This window comes from Rhinatrema bivittatum, chromosome 2 (assembly GCF_901001135.1).
Source record: "Rhinatrema bivittatum chromosome 2, aRhiBiv1.1, whole genome shotgun sequence".
NCBI classification, from domain to species: Eukaryota; Metazoa; Chordata; class Amphibia; order Gymnophiona; family Rhinatrematidae; genus Rhinatrema; species Rhinatrema bivittatum.
In genome coordinates this window covers 170,710,251-170,729,402 of record NC_042616.1, presented here as the reverse complement: position 1 = coordinate 170,729,402, position 19,152 = coordinate 170,710,251, and the positions used below count along the sequence as shown (strand labels likewise).

At 44.5% G+C, this 19,152-nt stretch overlaps 1 protein-coding gene across 2 annotated transcripts in view; it reads left to right on the top strand.

Moving 5' to 3' along the window:
* Positions 1-19,152, top strand: part of CDK6 (cyclin dependent kinase 6) — a 451,799-nt gene that overhangs the window by 102,979 nt on the left and 329,668 nt on the right. For both annotated transcript variants that reach the window (XM_029588881.1, XM_029588882.1), the window contains exon 3: positions 16,924-17,059. In XM_029588881.1, coding sequence (XP_029444741.1) covers positions 16,924-17,059 — 136 coding nt within the window. The remainder of the gene's footprint in view (positions 1-16,923; positions 17,060-19,152) is intronic.

Below are 19,152 nucleotides of genomic sequence, written 5' to 3'. Positions count from 1 at the left end.
TATAACTTTAGATGACAAACGCAACTTGATTAACAATTGTGACTGCCAACATTATTGTAACTTGAAAAACTGCTTCTATGTATTGCTTTAATCTTAATCTTATATTCTGTTGTATGTGTATAACATTGAAAATTGAATGAGAAATGCGACTTAATTAACATTGTGACTGCTAGTACTATTGAGTCAATGAGGACCTGTGGTTTGGTAGTTAAGAGTTTTCTAGTGGGTTATGTGCTGGGTTGGAGAGCAGTTGTTTGGGATGGATCCCAGTGGCGAGGGTTGATTGTTGGCGGGGTAGGCTTTTCGGAAGAGCCAGGTTTTTAGTGCTTTCTTGCTGAGGGTTCTGTCCAGAGTTTTGCTGGTAGTTTGTTCCAAAGTGCGGGGCCTGCAATTGAAGTCGCGTGTTGTTGTGTTGAGGTGAGGTGTGGGCCTGTTTGATAGAGGGAATGGTAAGTAGTCCAGTGTTTTTAGAGCGCAAGTTTCTTTGCGAGGTACATGGATGAAGGGTGTCCTTTAGCCAGTCTGTCTTTTCGTTGTTGATGGATTTGTGCATGAGGGTGAGGGCTTTATATTGAATTCTGTGGATTATGGGGAACCAGTGGAGGTCTTTTAGTATAGGAGTGATGTGTGTGCAGCGCTTGCTGTTTATGAGGGATCTAGCTGTTGTATTTTGCAGTAGCTGGAGGGGTTTGAGGGTGGAGGCTGGGAGTCAGAGGAGAATGGAGTTACAATAGTCAAGTTTAGATAGGATGAGGGTCTGGAGTATTGATGGTAGTCTTGAGTGAGAAGAAGGGGTTTGATTTTTTTTGAGGACTTGTAGTTTGAAGTAGCCCTCTTTTAATATTGTATTGATGAAGGTTTTCAGAATGAGCTCAGAGTCTAGTGTGATGCCTAGATCTCTTACAGTTGCGACTATTTGGCTTTTGTTTTGTGTGGATGAATGGTCTTGGATATTCCATGTAGGGGGGTTGTTTAGAGATGTGTAAGATTTCTGTTTTTGTGTGGTTAAGGGTGAGAGATATTTGTGATAGGAGTTTTTGTATTTGAGCAAAGATGGAGTTCCATTGTATGAGGGTGTTCTGTAAGTCTTCTTTCGTGGGGAGGAGGATCTGGACATCATCGGCGTATACAAAGTACTGTAGGCCCAAGTTGGTGAGGAGTTTGCAAAGTGGGAGCATGTAAATGTTAAAGAGGGTGGAGGAAAGTGATGATCCTTGAGGGACGCCGTGTGAAAGGGGAAACTGTTTTGATTCTTTGTTGTTGAAGGTGACTTTGTATGTTCTGTTTGTTAGGTAGGAGCTAAACCATTTGATTGTTGTGCCGTTTAGTCCAGTCTCGCTTAGTCTGGTTAGGAGGATGTTGTGGTTGATGGTGTCGAATGCAGAGGATATGTCTAGTAGTATAAGAAGGTAGGATTGGCCAGCGTCTAGACCTCTGAGTGCTGAGTTGGCAAGGGTCAGTAGGAGTGTCTCCGTGCTGAAAGTTTTTCTGAATCTGTGTTGTGATGGGTAAAGTATTTTTTGTGATTCCAAGTGATCGGAGAGTTGATGGTTAACAGTTTTTTCGAGGATTTTTGCAATGAAAGAGAGGTTTGATATGGATGCAGGAATATGTTGGGTGGGTGCGCAGCATGGATTTTAACAGCCACCCAGATATGCACGTATCTCACGCTGTGTGCCCAAATGAAAAGTTTGTAAAAAGGAGTGGGGTGAGGGCATGTTGGGGCCTGGCCAAGAGATGAGCGCGTAAATACTAATGCATACAGGCGCGCGCCGGGGTCCCCGGCTGCGCAACTTAACTTCTGCTATGGATGATGTGTAAGTTATAAAATAAAGATAAATAAACAGATTGGAGTTTTAAGGGCCAGAGCTAACAGGGGAGAAGGGAGGCTATTAAGTGGGGGGGGGTTTGGAAGTCCTGTTCTTTACCTGGGTAAACTGGTAAAACTGGTAGTGGCGTTGGCACACGTGCCTTTTAAAATCCCCCCACTTATGCGGTACATAAGAACTTGCCATGCTGGGTCAGACCAAGGGTCCATCAAGCCCAGCATCCTGTTTCCAACAGAGGCCAAACCAGGCCACAAGGACCTGGCAATTACCCAAACACTAAGAAGATCCCATGCTACTGATGCAATTAATAGCAGTGGCTATTCCCTAAGTCAACTTGATTAATAGCAGTTAATGGACTTCTGCTCCAAGAACTTATCCAAACCTTTTTTAAACCCAGCTACAGAAGTAGCATTTGCGTGCACAGGTGCACATCCACTTAAAACTGCGTGCACATGTGTGTGCAGTCAGGCTATTTTACAACATGCATGCATGACATTGTCTACCTAAAGTGCACTTCTATTCTAGAAAACCAGTAGTGTGCAGAAATTTGTGCACATTCATAGCAAGATAGCACAGAAAATCTCATATGCTTACATTCACTTTAGTCTTTGCAGCATGAGAAAAAAATGTTGCAGATCAAGTAAATATTTCCAGACATTTATCACCTCAGAAATCTTTCAATATAAAGGCCTTAGTGAATTTTTGCTGCTTTTCTGTTTATTCCAGTGTATTTGAATGGTGATAAAACTTTTCTTATAGACCTTTGTTCTGCAAAGTTCCTGAGTCATTTAAACAGCCAACTATCTGGATCTGTATTCAATCTGAAGTATGTTTTTCTCAGACCACGAAAAGATACTTGGTTTGGCTCGCATGGTTTAAGGCTCTTTCCTTTGAGGATTTAGCCCTATGTATACATTTTTACATACCAAACTTCACACAACAGAACTGGTGGAAGCAAAAGCAATATCAGAATTCAAGAAAGTATAGGATATTCACAGAGGGGTCTTAGTTGCAACCTGAGGATAAAGCCGGTAATCTAGTAAGGGTTTGCGGTATTGCAACAGGAAGGGAAAATAGGCAGCCGAGAACGGCCATACGGTCCTTACCTACTGCTATATTCTATGTTCGTAGGAACCTCTGGTTGTGGTGTAGAAAATAAAATTAATCTTAATAGTATCATTAGGAACTGAAGGGATCTTTGTAGGCTGGAGAATTCATGTACTAGAACATTGATGGATTATTTTTATGTTGACCCAATAAATGTGTTACAGTTTTCTTAAGACAAATAGGTCTTAGAGTGGTATCATTGCAAAATAAGAGAAAAATGATATATGAGTTAGTGTACATGAGATCTTTATTCTGCATAGCAGATAATTATGTTTACCTATGTTTCTGGCACATACTAATAAGTAGATGGCCCTCTTCTTGTTATAGTGAATTTGTTGTAGTAAATTCCGTCTTCATGAAAAAGGAACTCTCTATAAGTGTCCCACTGTAACCTATAGCTTTGGAAATGTGCGTCCAATAAAAGGCTCAAAATATCACCTCCTTCCTCATCTGTGTTTTTTTCTTTAAATAAAATATACATTCTCTATTTCAGTTAACTGATACCCTTTATCCAGCAAACAAGGAATGTTTTGTCTTGTTGTGTACACTGGCAGACAGGAGTGCTCAGTGGATAGCATGGTGTTTCACTGACCCACTTTCTCACAGAAAGAGCTGGAAAGGCCTTCAAAAATCTCAGAGATAGTTTTCTGCCTCCACTGTAAAGAGCTAAGTCATTCTTCAGTCAGCCTGGGGATGTTTGTCAACTTTCTTGGCTGGAGGATTCTATTTCACTGTGTTATGCAGGCCTGGGTTTATATACAGGTCTACTAGGCCTATGCCCATACCTGGGAAGTCTCAGGATTTCATCCTGAGACTCGGGTAATTTGCATCAATTGTAGGGTCTCAGAGGAAACACTAGAAATCTCAGGCCTCTCTGTATAAAGCTCAGCCACTCCCATTCTTCAGTAAGCCTGCAGAGAACTGGAAAAGTATGTTGACTGGAGTAGACACTGCATGCAGCCTGTGGGGAGAAACTGGAGAAGGACTGCAACACACACAAAACTCAGTCTGCAGCTGTGATTCCAGGACTTGGAACTCATTCAACTAAGGGAAGAGTGAGGGAAGCCTAAGTCATGGAGCTGTAACTTATAGGGAGTGGGAGCAAAGAGATTTCTGGAGGAGGAAGGGGAAATATGGTGGGATCGTCTCTGGAGGGGGGGGGGACAGGTGATGGTGGTGGTTGGAAGAAAGAGAGAGAAGCTGGGGTAGGGAGAGTGGAAGAGAGAAAGCTACCATCTGCTAATCAACAGTAATCTCAGGGTGACACAACTCAAAAGTTCCCCAGGATGCCTATGCCTAAGGTGGCAAAATTTGGGGGATGGCAAAATTCCTGCCCTCTTCTGCCTCACAGACCTCTAATTCTGCCCCAGACATTCAATTCAATGCACATTTTCATCCCCAACATCCAATCCTGTCCTCCCAGATCTCCGAGGTGATTTGATTTCCATCTCTTCTCTGACTTGGACCTGCAAGCATTTTCTTCCCATTGTCCGTCCCCCCCCCCCCCCCCCCCCACTGCAGACCCCAAGGCTCAGGTTCTGGCTCCACTGTCTTAGAAGATAGTAGGCACTGGGCCTGAGTCAGCTTGTGGCTTCATGCTCAGAGGCCCTGTCCTTGTATGTGAATACAGGGCCTCAAACTGACTCACACCTTGTGCTTTACTGCCTTTTAATAACAGCAGTGCCTGGGCCCTGGGGATAGTAGGAGGGAAAAGACTGCAAGTCTGAGCCAAAGAGCGCGTGGGAGTAGAATCAGAGACCTGCAGGGGAGATGGGTTTGTAGGTCTACAGGAGGTGGGAGGGCTGATAATTTGCAGGGAAATAAGAGTTTTGTGGGGATGTGAATGAAGAAATCAGATGCCATAGGGGTGTACATAAGTTTGGAGGTTTCTAATGGGTGGGGTGGGAACAGCAAGTCATAACTGTTCCCTGTTTACCTGTTCCACCCTACTCATGATGTTATAAAATCTCTATCATACCCCCTCTCAGATATCTCTTCTCACTGAAGAGAAGTTTGTCATGGTTTACGTTTTATCAGGTGTAGAAAGAAAATTTTTAAGTGGGATTTTCAAAGGCAGCAAAACAAGACAAATTTCATTATTTTTCAGTGGTTCGATCAAAAAAATTCCATTAAAGTTTTATAGCAAATAAAAAATGTGCTGGAAGTCACTTTTTCTGAAAATATTTCCAGAGACAAAAAATGTCCCCCTTTTTAAGTTTGTGCATTTTCCCCTTCTTCATTACTCCTCAGGGATGGATTCTGGCTTTTGGTTTACCCTCTGAAGTAGTACTAAGTCAAGGGGACATTCCAAACAGGTAGCAGATTTAAAACATACTGGAGAAAGTATTTTTTCACTCTGTGCACAATTAAGCTATTGAGTTTGTTGCCGGAGAATATGGTCAAAACTAGTAGTATAGCTGAGTTTTAAATAAGTTTGGACAAGTTTCTGCAGGACAGGTCCATTAGCTAGATAGACTTGGGTGTCTCCACCTCTTATTTCTGGAAGTGAGTAACATGGATTGGACTTTCCTATTAGCATGTGCTAGGTACTTCACAATGACAAATACTGGCCACTGTCAGAGATAGGATGCTAGGCTCATTGAACCCCTGGTCTGACCCAGCATGGTCCTGCTTGTGTTCTTATGTAAAGTAACCAATTTTAGGTAATAATATCCAAATAAAAAATAAAACTTTGAACATGTTTGAAATATTAAAGAAGATACATGATTGACTGGGGAAGACATACAGGGGTTAAACATTTCTGCCTGTAGCCTCCCTTTAAAAATTCTTGGACCCTTTGACGGTAATTTTAAAACAAGTGCACAAATACATGCATGTATTGGCGCACGAGCGAAGGTACGCTGGAATTTTTAATCGTGCAAGCACAGCTAGCATGCGTGTGTCTTCCATAGGACTTTGATGGCTTTTGCTCGCGTATGTCAGCAGATTTTAAAACACGCTCACGCGAGGCACATTTCCAGTTTTCAGAATCCCTCTGGTTCTTCATCCTGCACGCCACCCGGTTGATCCGTACCCCTTACCATGTTCTATTAGCCCTAAAACTCGAAATCGACAGACTTAGTCTGCCTCAGGAGCAGCAGTAAAGTTTACGTGAATATCAAGCGTATGCATGCTGTGGTTTTTGGTTTTAAAATACAGATGTACGCACGTAAGTCTTGGCTTACGTGCGTACTGGAGCACTCATTTCCCACTGCTTTTTGTTACCCCTTTCCACCCCCCTTATTCCTCATAAGGTAAATACACAGGTAAATACTGTCTGACAAATTTTAAAAGGAATGTGCACGCGCCCATAAACGCGCATATTGCAGCGTGAGCAAAAGTATGCCTCATTTTTTAAAGTGCGCACGTAGCATTTAAAATTCTGTTGTCACACGTACTTCTACAGCCTTTACACATGTATCTTGCGTACCCGGGAGGGAGAGAGAGAGACCTCTGTATAGGGTCAGTCTGATACATTCTCTCTCCCTCTCTCTCTCTCTCTCTATATATATATATATAGATATATATAGGTACCACTCTAGAGGGGCACTTTGAATTGGGGTGGGTTTTCAGGAGGTGGGTTGGGGTTCGGAGGGTGGAGGGTGGTTGTTACAGACACATTCAGAGGTATTCATAGTAGAACTGACATCAGTATTGATGTCAATTTTACTATGAATACCTCTGAATGTTTCTGTAACACACCCTCAACCCCAACCCACTTTCCGAAAACCCACCATGATTCAAAGTGCCCCTCTAGAGTGGTACCTATATATAGAGACCCTATACAGAGGTCTCTCTCTTCTCTCTCTCACTCTCTCTCTTCCCCTCGCCAAGTTCTTGCACCTCATGAGTAGCAGAGTTATGCAGGCAACATATGTGCCTTGCCTTTGCAAAATTTGTGGTTACGAGCGTTAATCTTGGCCTATGAGCTGCCCCTTTTCCACCTCCTTATTCTGAATGCACATACGTATATGGCTGTTCTTGCGTGAGCAATACTTTTATAATCTACCTCTGTAAGTGCATATTTTGTGACTTTTTAAAATCCGTGCTGCGCACGCATGGCTTCCAAACCAGCGTTTGTGGGCATTTTTGCTCGAGCAACACTTTTAAAATTGACTTGTTTGATTCCAGATGCAGACTCTACCCCAATTTCTGTGTGACTGTAGTATGCTGTGGTCCTTTTCAACCTTCTTGGGATCCAAATGCTGGAAGGGGTGAACTATGACTTTATCCAGCACATACAAGATTAATCCCCAGTTGGATTGTAGTCTGGTTGGGAATCCATTCAGTATACTAAAATCGGTGTGGATCTTTGTCCAATTTCAGGAGCAGATAAGACAACCTTGCAAGGATTCTCATTCAATCAGCAGTGAGCTCGCATCTGAGAATGTGACTGTGTTCAAGCCCCCAGAGAGAGAGAGAGAGAGCTGAAGGGAGGTAGAGGACAGATGTGTGCAGAGCTGCTGTCCCAGCAGTTGGGGAGTTGGAGAAAGGGCATAAGATCCTGCAACCTTATAGACCAAGGCAATACCAACATGCTAAAAACGTGCGTCCAAACTGGACGCGCTATTTTTTTAATGCACGCAAAGTCACCTCTCCTGGGTGCTCGATGCAATAGACAAATGAGCTGCCGTGCTAAAAAGGATGCGCTAGGGATAAATTGTGCGTCCCTAGTGTGTTCATAGCATCGTGTTCCCAGGAGACGTGGCTGTGCTTGGGTTAGGAAAATGGATGCTTGATTTTACGAGTATCTGTTTTCCTAACCTGACTGCCTGCAAGACATTTTTTTTTGTTTGTTTTTTACGTTACTCCTTTTTTTGGTTCCTCCAACTTATCACCACGATACTAAGTAGGAGGAACTACACATAAGCAGTATTTTCTGCTTTTCTGTTAACCTTTGGGGCTCCAAGACTTAATACCAGCTCAGGGGCTCGCGTTAATAATTGAGGGTAAAAATGTGCACGTCAGTCGCACATTTATTTTTTACCTAAGGGGGTACTAGCTAGTAATCTCATCAAGATGGCATTTACATGTGATGAGGGCTATTAGCTACACGCTGGTTTGGAATGCGTATTTGATGCGCTAATCCCCTTATTGCGTAAGGGTTTATGGATGCATGTCCAAAACGCATTAACCTGTGCGCTGGCCTGAGTACACGGTATTACATCGGCTTGTTAGAGACTGAAATAAACTATTGAAATCACACCATCTGTGGATTTCCTTTGTCTGCAAGTCAGATGCCAGTGAGAAGTGAGAGCCAGACAGTTGAGCAGTTGATTGAAGGGTGTGTTCCCCTGAAGGAAACACATGATTGACCTGACTACACATGGGTTTTGGAACCCAGGGACGGTAACTTTTAAACAGACGCACATTTGCCAGCTCGTAACCAGAGATGCATCCATTTTATAACATACGCGTGTACATGCATGCATGTTATAAAACAGCCTGGACGCATGTACATGTGCACACAATTTTAAATGGACATGCGCATGTGCGTGAAAATGTCGCTTCTATCACGTGGGGAGGGGAATTTTATAAGGGACGTGCGCTGATGCTATTTTCCATTTTTCCAGTTTGTTCCCATTTTGCCCAGTTTAGACCTCCCTAATTTAATAGCCTCCATTTCCCCCTGTTAGCCCTGACCCTTAAAACCCCGCTGATTAGCCTAGATTTTTTGTTTTAATAACAGGCTCACACTGAATGTGCGAAAGCCCACAATAACATGGAGGCCCAGCGAAGGCCACAGGCCCAACCCCCGTGCTGTGCTGCCGCTCCCAGATGGCGGCACATGCATCTCCCGACATTGGCGATGACATCATCGGACTGCGACGACACGCTCACTTAAAGGCCCCACGCCGGCCTTTTACGCTGCACCTCCAACGAGCTAAGCTTGCCGTGATCGGGGCCAGGGATCTAGCGTGTGGAGACCCCCGTGCCACGATCGGGCCGCCACGCCTGTAAAATTCCTCCGACACGCAGAGAGATCCTACACCTGGCTTGGGGCCATGTTGGAAACAAATTCAGAGTTCGCCGGTAGTCGAAGAAACCCCCCCCCCCCCGACCTAACCGCAAGTTCAACAGTTTAAAAAAAAAAATCTGAACTGCTCCCGGCATCCTGGGAAGCAAAGAATAGCCCCGCTAATGCTTATTAGCCTCCATACGCGGCACACCACAGTTCGGAGGCTAGAGCAAGGGGGAATTGTTTCCAGCAGCCCGGGAAAACACATGTAACACGTGTGCTCACATTATATGTGTGTGTGCCAGTGGCCCATGCGGGGGAGGTGGGGTGGAACTGTGAGTGGCGCTGTCCGAAGGAAATCATTCCCAAGCAGAGGCAGCACCCGATCCTAAGCAGAGGCAACCTGTGCTGATCACAAGCGGCGCTATGAAACGCAAATGGCGGAGTCCGGCCCTACCACATGGCGGACAAGCGCGAGGGGCAAGTCATCAGCAACAGGGAGCATGGAGGCAATGCAGAAGTGATGGAGACTACAGAAGAATGCGGCGCCACAGAGGCAGGAGGAGATGGAAAACCCACCAGAGGAATAAAGGAAACAGCAGCCTCAGAAAAACTGCAACACATTGAGGCACCGGGGCCTGACGACATCCCTCCATGGCAGCTTAAACCAGGTTCAACGCCTTAGTCTCAACATACGCTTGCCACGCAACCAACCCCTAGCAGCGCTGGGCCTTCGGGAGGAGGCCAGGCTCCCATGGTATTTGCAAACGGCATGATCCCAGGTTGGGCCCCAACATGGTCATCAATGGGGGCGGGTGGCCCTGCCTTTCCTGGCTTCCAGAGTTGGGCACTTGCGAAACCATTCATGGCCTTGCCGAGCAGCTATCACTGGGCGTGAGGGAACACAGGATACCCGACATGGTGCCCCGATTTGAATGCCGCCCAAGTGGGTAGCGTAGGTTATGCAACCACAGCCCAGCCTTCGGGTGGCTGGAACATCCAGGTGCAAACCTGTGTGGAACCGCAGGCGATGGCCGTGCCTATTATGACGGAAACAGCAACAAGAGAAGATATTATACCAGAGGCGCAAGTATAGATACCCCAGGTTCCATCACATATGCTAACGTCGAATGAGAGAATCCCAGAGAGGACATCACAAGAAATAAGGCAAGACGGCGAGAAAACCTCAGAGCACCTGCTACGGAATCGGGAGTCAGTCCAGGAGATGCTGGTAAGGGAGAATTGCGGGGGACTTCAGGGGTAAATCAAGGTTTAGAGAAGAGTGAAAAAAACGAGAAATTGGTCAAAGGGAAGAAAAAAGCTAAAGCTAAAGACAGATCCGATTCCAGATCTAATAATTCCTCATATTCAACCAGTTCTGACTCATCATCGGAAGACAAACAAGATAAGGCAACGGATGCTGACAGGGGAACCCCTGCATTGACGACCTTGTCGCAGCTGTAGGAGAGCGTCCCAAAGAAATTAAGGAAAAAAATCAAGAAGCGAACGTACATAGATATCTTTAGAATCATAGAGGGTCGGCGGAGAGCTAACGACAAGAAGGGTGACAAACAGAGAGATCACTCACCAGGTGTGAATAAACCTATTACAAGAAATATAGTAAATTGGACGAGGGCTTTCCTGCAGATGATGAGTGTGATAGGACATGACGACTCGTTGCAGTAGGTTACATGCTCAGCTATGCCGATACAATACTAGACGGGGTGGGAATTCTGCTTAACGCCAATTAATTCCGATTTAACATGCAAAAATATATATAGGTGGGAAGGTGGAGGTTTCATATATAAATTATAGCCAGCCCCAAACTTCTTAGTTGCTTGCTAGTTGTCAAACAGTTTATAATCATAAACACACCACCAAATACCCACCATCGCAACAGACTCATCCACTTTTTTTTTAATATTTGTGTTTTTTTGTGCACTTTTAAATCTTCGTGATAGCTTATCCACATACATTAAAAATATTTGCAACCAGAGAAAAGTTTTCTTTTACATCAAAAACTTTACGCTACTAGTCTGTCTATTACTTTTTTCTTATAATTCTAAATGGACGCAATATTAGTTAACTTTCGACTTAAAAACGGAAGATCAACTTCCTGACTATGTCCGTAAGCTACTTAGCTGTGCGTCACTCCCGACATGGCCATGTTTCGAAAATCCTTCCTTCATCAGGGGAGCTACATTTTTCTATGATCTTGCCGGACCTATAGAAGTAAGTTGCATGCGCCGGTCAACTGCCGGCGCGCGATCCCTGACACAGCATCAAATGGCTGCTGTGGTCTGGAGCCTCTGACCCCGCCCACACCCCCTTCTTGCCCTTTTAGCAAAGCCCCGGGACTTACACATTTTTTGAAAATAGGCCCGGCGCTTGTAACCCCCCCCCCCACGCGCGTAAATCCTTAGGGCTTTTAAAATCCGCCCCTTTGTTTTTACTTCAAATGCAGTATACTGTTTTTGGCACTTTATTTATTACATTTTTAGTTACTTTAATACAAAGACTTATGAGTTTATAAACAAATCTATTCATCTTATTGGTTTAAAGGTGAATTTTCAAAGGGTTTCCTTGTGTAAAAATAGCATATATGTATGTAAGTAGCATGTACAAGTATATATGCTATTTTATAAATGTTAAGAGTAAATGGGGTACATTTTAAAAAAACAGCGCGTGCGCGTACTTTTGTTCACGCACCAGGCGCAAACAAAAGTACGCTGGATTTTATAAGATACGCGCGTAGTCGAGCGTATCTTATAAAATCCGGGGTTGGTGCGTGCAAGGGAGTGCACATTTGTGCACCTTGCGCGCGCTGCCCGTTCCCTCTGTCCACCGCACCTTCCCCTCCCTTCCCCTACCTAACCCACCCCCCCCCCCGGCCCCATCTAAACCCCCCCTTACTGTTATTGTAAAAGTTACGCCTGCCTCTGGCAGGTGTAACTCACGCGCGCCAGCGGGCTGCTGGCGCGCCATCTCCCGACCCGGGGGCTGTTCTAGAGGCCTTGGCCGCGCCCCCAGAATGCCTCCAGGCTGGCACCATGCCCCCAACGCGCCCCCCAGAATGCCCCGAACGTCGCGCTACCCACCTGACACGCCTCCCTAGCAAAGCCCCGGGACTTACGCGTGTCCCAGGGCTTGCGCGCACTGCCGAGCCTGTGCAAAATAGGCTCAGCACACACAGGGGTGTTTTAAAAGGGTTACACACGTACCTTATGCGCGTAACCCTTTTAAAATCTACCCCAATGTGTATTGTCCATTTCGTACATTTTACCCAAAGAGAAAACGGGTAGACTAGGTGTGTTCCAGGGCGGGAGTCAGACGTAAGTGTGGTAGATGCTGTTTTGTAAGAGATGTATGCGGATACATTACCAATCTTATTTGTACACTTTTACACTTGCTAACTGACTCATGCAAGTGAAATCAGACTCGTTTGTTGTCTGCACTTTTTGGGTAGGAGAACTGGGTGAACTGGCAGGGTTTGGGGTGAAATTCTTGATTGAGTGGCTAGGTGAACTAGAGTAGGCCTGGGTGAATTGACGGAGATTTTTGTGAACTGATGATTCCAAATATGCGCACAAATTATAAAATACCTATTTCTTTGTATAAATTAGGGTTATTACATGTACATGTTTTTTACGCATCTAAAATATATGCACATAAATTGATAAAATAGAGAAAGTATGCGCTTTTTTGCATTGGAAATATTTGCTTGTATTGAAACATATGTGCATACTTTCGGAGCATTGATTTATAAAATACTAGCATTAATCTCAGTGCATCTACTAAAGAACATGCCATTCTTGGTCAGACCAAGAGTCCATCAAGCCCAGCATCCTGTTTCCAACAGAGGCCAATCCAGGCCATAAGAACCTGGCAAATACCCTAAAACTAAGTCTATCCCATGCTACTGATGCCAGTAATAGCAGTTGCTATTGTCAACTTAATTAATAGCAGGTAATGGACTTCTCCTTCAAGAACTTATCCAATCCTTTTTTAAACACAGCTATACTAACTGCACTAACCACATCCTCTGGCAACAAATTCCAGAGTTTAATTGTGCGTTGAGTAAAAAAGAACTTTCTCCGATTAGTTTTAAATGTGCCACATGCTAACTTCATGGAGTGCCCCCTAGTCTTTCTACTATCTGAAAGAGTAAATAACTGATTCACATCTACCCGTTCTAGACCTCTCATGATTTTAAACATCTCTATTATATCCCCCCTCAGCCGTCTCTTCTCCAAGCTGAAAAGTCCTAACCTCTTTAGTCTTTCCTCATAGGGGAGCTGTTCCATTCCCCTTATCATTTTGGTCGCCCTTCTCTGTACCTTCTCCATCGCAAATATATCTGTTTTGAGATGCGGCAACCAGACTTGTACACAGTATTCAAGGTGCAGTCTCACCATGGAGCGATACAGAGGCATTATGACATTTTCCGTTTTATTCACCATTCCCTTCCTAATAATTTCTAACATTCTGTTTGCTTTTTTCACCGTCGCAGTACACTGAAACAAAGATTTCTATGTATTATCCACTATGACGTCTAGATCTCTTTCTTGGGTGGTAGCACCTAATATGGAACCTAACATTGTGTAACTATAGCATCAGTTATTTTTCCCTATATGCATCACCTTGTACTTATCCACATTAAATTTCATGCATGCAAATGCTGTACCGTGGAAAGGTTTGAAAGTTAGGCTCATAGTATTCATTTGCCTGTATATATGTAAAGTATATTTTTGCAGTTTTGAAGTTCATCATATTTATTCAGTAAAGTTGCATTGTATTATATTCTTTGAGTTTATTCTTTAATATCTGTGTGAGGGGTGGTGGGGGGGGGGGGGATTTAGAGCACATTCAGAGGGAATTCAGGGTCTGTGCATTCTACTAGTACTCCTGTTAGCTGGTGAAATATTTTTTGGTGCATAAAGTGATTACCAATTATTGGAACAGATGGGCCTTAAACTGTATTTTGTTTCCCCCGATCGCAAAAGAATCTGTGATGTTCCTAGTAACATAGTATAATTTATTGATTGTTCCTTATATTGATCACCTGTCCACAACCAGACAAATAATCTGGAGTGGGGGTTACACATAATTTAAAAAAAAAAAAAAAAAAAAGGAAAGGATGGAGCAAAATTTCCAAACCCATATTTTTACCCTCACAGAGTTTGTTCAGATGTTTTTAGAAAATTCCATGTGTATTTTCCTTTTGAAAATTGCCTGCGACTCCAAGAAGTCTGCATACTTCACCTCTGCCTTTTGTTTAGGCTGGATATGGCTGAGAAATAGCGCATGTACACCTGAAAATGCTATCTTCTAGTCCTGCCAAAACACTATCCGGGAACGCTTCTGGCTAAAAGTGCATGCATACTTTTAGCCAGTTTACGGGTAGGCAATTTTCAGATAGTCCCTTTTCCCAGGTAAATCGGTATCCACCTGGATAAATGACTTCTGAAAATTGTCCTCCACATGTGCATCCTGGTTATGTTAAGAGGCTGACTAAAAGCCCACATGCATTCAGATTTGGGGGCCATCCTCAAAGACAGGTAAAGAAGTAAAATGTGGTATGTTACTGGCGCTATGTTACCTTTTTCTGATTCATCACTGAAAATGTATTTTAAAAATTCAACATCTGTAAAACCAGGAACTTCAAATATTTTTTGTTTACCTCTGGTTTTGCCTGTTCGCCTCCCTGAGATGGCTCTAATGGACATGGCCGGTGCTAGTATTTTTGCTGCCCTGTGTGAACAATTACTGTGTTGCCCACCTCCTCTTTTTTTTTTTTTTTTTAAACACAGAATATCCCACCTCAGATAAACATGCAGAACACAGACTCACCCTCACCAAATACAGAATAAAGAGATCATAAACTATAAATAGAAACAGAACAAGAAATCTCAACAAGTCAGACTCTCTATATGCAATACAGCATTGGAGAAACAGAAACATCACCAGTCCTCATAAATCATTCATCAAACAATAAAATCAAGAAATATAAATCAATCATATTAGTAAAACTATACTTGTAAAAATAATAATTCCAATGATCTAAGAATAGAATAACATCCAATAATTAGGAGCTCATACAAAATTTAAAAAATTGCCCAAAGAACAATAAATTATTTCAAAATGGCAGAAACAGACATCCAATAAGTAAAACTAATAAGGATGGAAAATTCTCTGCTCTCCATACCTAAAAACGTTTTATTTCCAGTCATCCTAAGTAAGGCATGGTTTAGTGAGGCACCCAAATTTTCTTCACACACACACCCCCAGACTGGTTCCCATTCACACACACACACACACACACATATCCCAGCCAAGTTCCCATTCATTAACACACATATATACCTGCCAGGCTCCCATTCACACACACACCCCACCCCCACATCACAGACAGGTTTCTACCCACACTCACACACACACACACACACACACACACACACACACACACACACACTCCAGTCAGGTTCCCATGCTCAAAGAAACACACACTCCCCAGTCAAGCTCCCATTCATACACACAAACCTCAGACAGGTTCCTATTCACATACTCCACCCGGTCAGGCTCCCATTCACATACCGCCCCCCCTCCCCCCCTGCCAGTCAGGCTCCCATTCACGCACACTACATCCCCAGGTCAGGCTCTCATTTATTCACACACACACACACACACACACACACATACATACCAGTGGGAGCCATTCTGCTCCTGCTCCTCATGTGCTGGCCCCTGTGCTAATCAAACCATGCAAAGTTAGTTGTGCAGTGCGAGATAAGCATAGAGCACATGCTAGCTGAACATTTTTGGACAGCGTATGCTGGCACCGAGAAGCAGAAGGAGAACGGGCTCCTTCTTTCTTCGGCTGCCAGTGGGATGGGGTCCACCGGCAGCCTCATGGCCTCTTCCTCTTCCTGTCTGCCAGTGGGATACAGTCCTCCGACAGCCTTGTGGGCCTCCTCTACTTCCGGACCACCAGTGGGACGGGGTCCACCGGAGGCCTTGCGGTTTGCTTTTTCTTCAGCTGCTCCTCCGGACGTGCTGCCCTGTGCAATTACACAGTATGTACACTGGGTAGTGCCAGGCCTGTTAATGGGCAAACTATTACTCTCCACTGGTCCAAGGGCTGGCCCTCCCTTAGAGCCTGAATGCATCAGCTTTCCTGACAACATTACTTAATCTGACTAACCCTGATGGGTGAGAGTTGTTGGTGCAGTAGTGCACCACTGCCAAGCTTACACTCTCCAATAATAAAATGCATGGACATTATGTGTGAAAGTGTAAGAAATATATTGCATAATTAAGTTTCAGGAAGGCAAGTGATTCATATCACAGCAAACCTGTAAATTACTGTATCTCTTTGCCAACAGGAACACTTTGGGTTTTTTTAAGCTCCTACTTACAGCCCTCTTAGTTACTGTAGTCTTTTTATAGCCTACGTTTTAAAGGAAGGACAGGTTCATAAATAATTATTAGCCAAATTGGACTTTGGTTTCTCCACCTCTCAATTCTTGGGACAGCACCATGAAGCAGACTTTCATATTGGGATTTGCCCTGTACTTCTAGGCAACCCACATTGGCCACTGTCGTAGATGCGATGCTGGACTTGATGGACTAGTGATCTGATCGTGAATGACATTTTTTTATGCTCTAATGGAAGAAAGTAGGCTTATGGGATCACCATGTCTGTGCATGTCTCTATACATCCCCCACTAGTAACTTGTGTTTGGTGTTCTATCCACATCACATTTTCAGGACATGTCAGGGGGCCCAAGAAAATCTTGACTACTGTATTTTTTTTTCTGATCAACATATGTATGTAAATGTACACATGTGCATTCTGTCTATTAGTTCCTTGTAGACCTACTTGTTTATAATTATGGAGAAAGAAATCTGTAGGTGCTAGACTAGTCTAAACTGGAACTGACACCTTGAGAATAATTAAGAAATTGAAGTTCAGTTTGTTAGAGCTCTGTTTCCAGCAATTTTCCTTTTTTTTCTGCTTTCTCTTCTCAGGTTGTTCGATGTATGTACAGTGTCACGAACAGACAGAGAGACAAAGCTAACTCTGGTGTTCGAACATGTCGATCAAGACTTGGCCACTTATTTGGACAAAGTTCCAGAGCCGGGAGTTCCCACTGAAACTATAAAGGTACAAAGAAACATTTTTCTATACTACATAATTTGCATTTCCTCATGAACATATTAGGCCCTCGATTAAAGAAAAATAAATGCTTTAGATTTATGGCTGCTTTTACTTGCGGGTCAGGTGCTTAGAACAGTTGTTAATCATACAAATGTACTGGAGGAAGAAGAATATAATCTGGAAGAACTTTTGTATAGAAAACCTGAAAGAGTGAAATAGATTATTTATTTTCCCAGTTCTTGTGTATGCCAGGTATTGTTTTAATGTTTGTTCTGGTAACTCCTGCTCTGCTGACATTTATGTGAGCTATGTGCACATGGTGTGCATGCATTTCTGAAGGGAACTGACTTGGATTAGGGGAATAGGGGCATGTAAAAGGAGACAAACTATTATGGCTAGCGTCAGTCTCGAGCAAGCACTCGAGGCTTGGCATACCAGGGCTGTCTAGGTGGAAGAGAAGTGAAGTGTGCCCTTGCGGTGGTGAAGACTGTCCAAGTCTCGGCCACTCCGCCGACCTACACGCCCCGGGAGACCACAACACTGTGGTGATCTCTGAACGGTCCTCCAACCGTTCCCAGCCCTTTCGGACCTGCCGCAGGGAGCAGCAGAGGCGGCAGGTCGGACGGAGGTCAGGATGGCACAGGACTGAAGCGGTCAAAGCAAGGTCTTGGAACTTGGAGCAAGGCACAAGTGGAGTTCAGGACGAAGACAGGAACAAGAGGGATGAGCTGGACCCTCAGGTACCCTACCAGACATGGGCTGGTCGCGGACCACACTGTCTCCTACACGCCCTACACAGCCAGGAGGCTGGTCGCGGACCACGAGAACAGCGGGAGAAGCTCGGAAAGTCACTTAGCACGGGGTAGTGAAAACCCCTCGGATCCTCCAGAGTCGGAACTAGGCAAGGCAACGAGGAATCTGAAGACTCAGAACACAGGAGGAGACTCTCGGAGGCATGGGTCCCACATTCTGGCGTCTGGACCAGACATATCAGGAACATTGGAACACACAGGAAGTCCAAGGGAGACATAGCCTAGGTGGACTAGCCCCTTGCTGAAGCAAGGACTGAGAGAAGAGGAAGTCCTTTTATAGGACAGGAACCAAGCAACTCCCTGGGAGGAGTTCAGATGGGCCACACCTGGCTTGCCCTATAACTGGAGAGAAGAGCTGCGGGCCGACCTCTAGGGAGAAGAGCAGGGCCCAAACCAGGAAGTTCAGGCGAAGACTGAAGCAGGCCTCAGGCAGACCCCGAGGACTCAAAGGCCTCCCAGGCCATGGAGCAAAACCTGGGCAACCAGATCAGGCGAGGCTTGACCACACATTTTATTCTCATAAATTAACGCCTGGCTAAGGGCAGGCGTCAACTTGAAAGCACCGGGAAAAGTGTACAGAAAAGCAGAGAAAACTGCTTTTCTGTACACCCTCCGACTAAATATCATAGCGATATTAAGTTGAGTTCAAGGCATAAAAAATACAACAAAAAAGTACAAAAAAAAAAATCTGCCTGCCGGTTGGCAGGTTCGAAAACACAAGCTCAATTTTGCTGGCGTCCGTTTTCCGAACCCGTGGCTGTCAGCGGGTTCGAAAACTGACGCCAGTAAAATTAAGTGTCAGTTGTCAGACCCACTGACGGCTGCCGCTTCCGCTAATAAGGAGGCGCTAGTGTCCCTAGCGCCTCCTTATTAGCACGCGGCCTAATTTGAATACAGAATTGCGCGCCCAGGAGAGGTGCCTGGGTGTGCGTCAGGAGAGCGGGCACTCAACCTGGAGCGCCGGCTTTCTTGCGCGTTTTATTGCATCAGCCTGTAGGTATGGGAATAGAACATAAAAGATACGACATAAGTAAATGACATCAGAATGCACATTTAGTCTCCTCCTTCGGCCCTGCCCAAAACACTCGTTCTATATTTAATTTTTTTAAATCTAACTTGCTTTCTGTGCTGTTTCATGCTAGTTTGGACAAGATGTACATAGAACCACCTGCTGGAGCACCAACCTAAAGTGCTTCAGCTCCATCTCTGCCTGCTCCCTGCTCTCTGTGCCACTTTCTGCCTTGGGGCCTGTCTTAGTGTTGGACTTGTCTCGTGGGAAGGATTCAT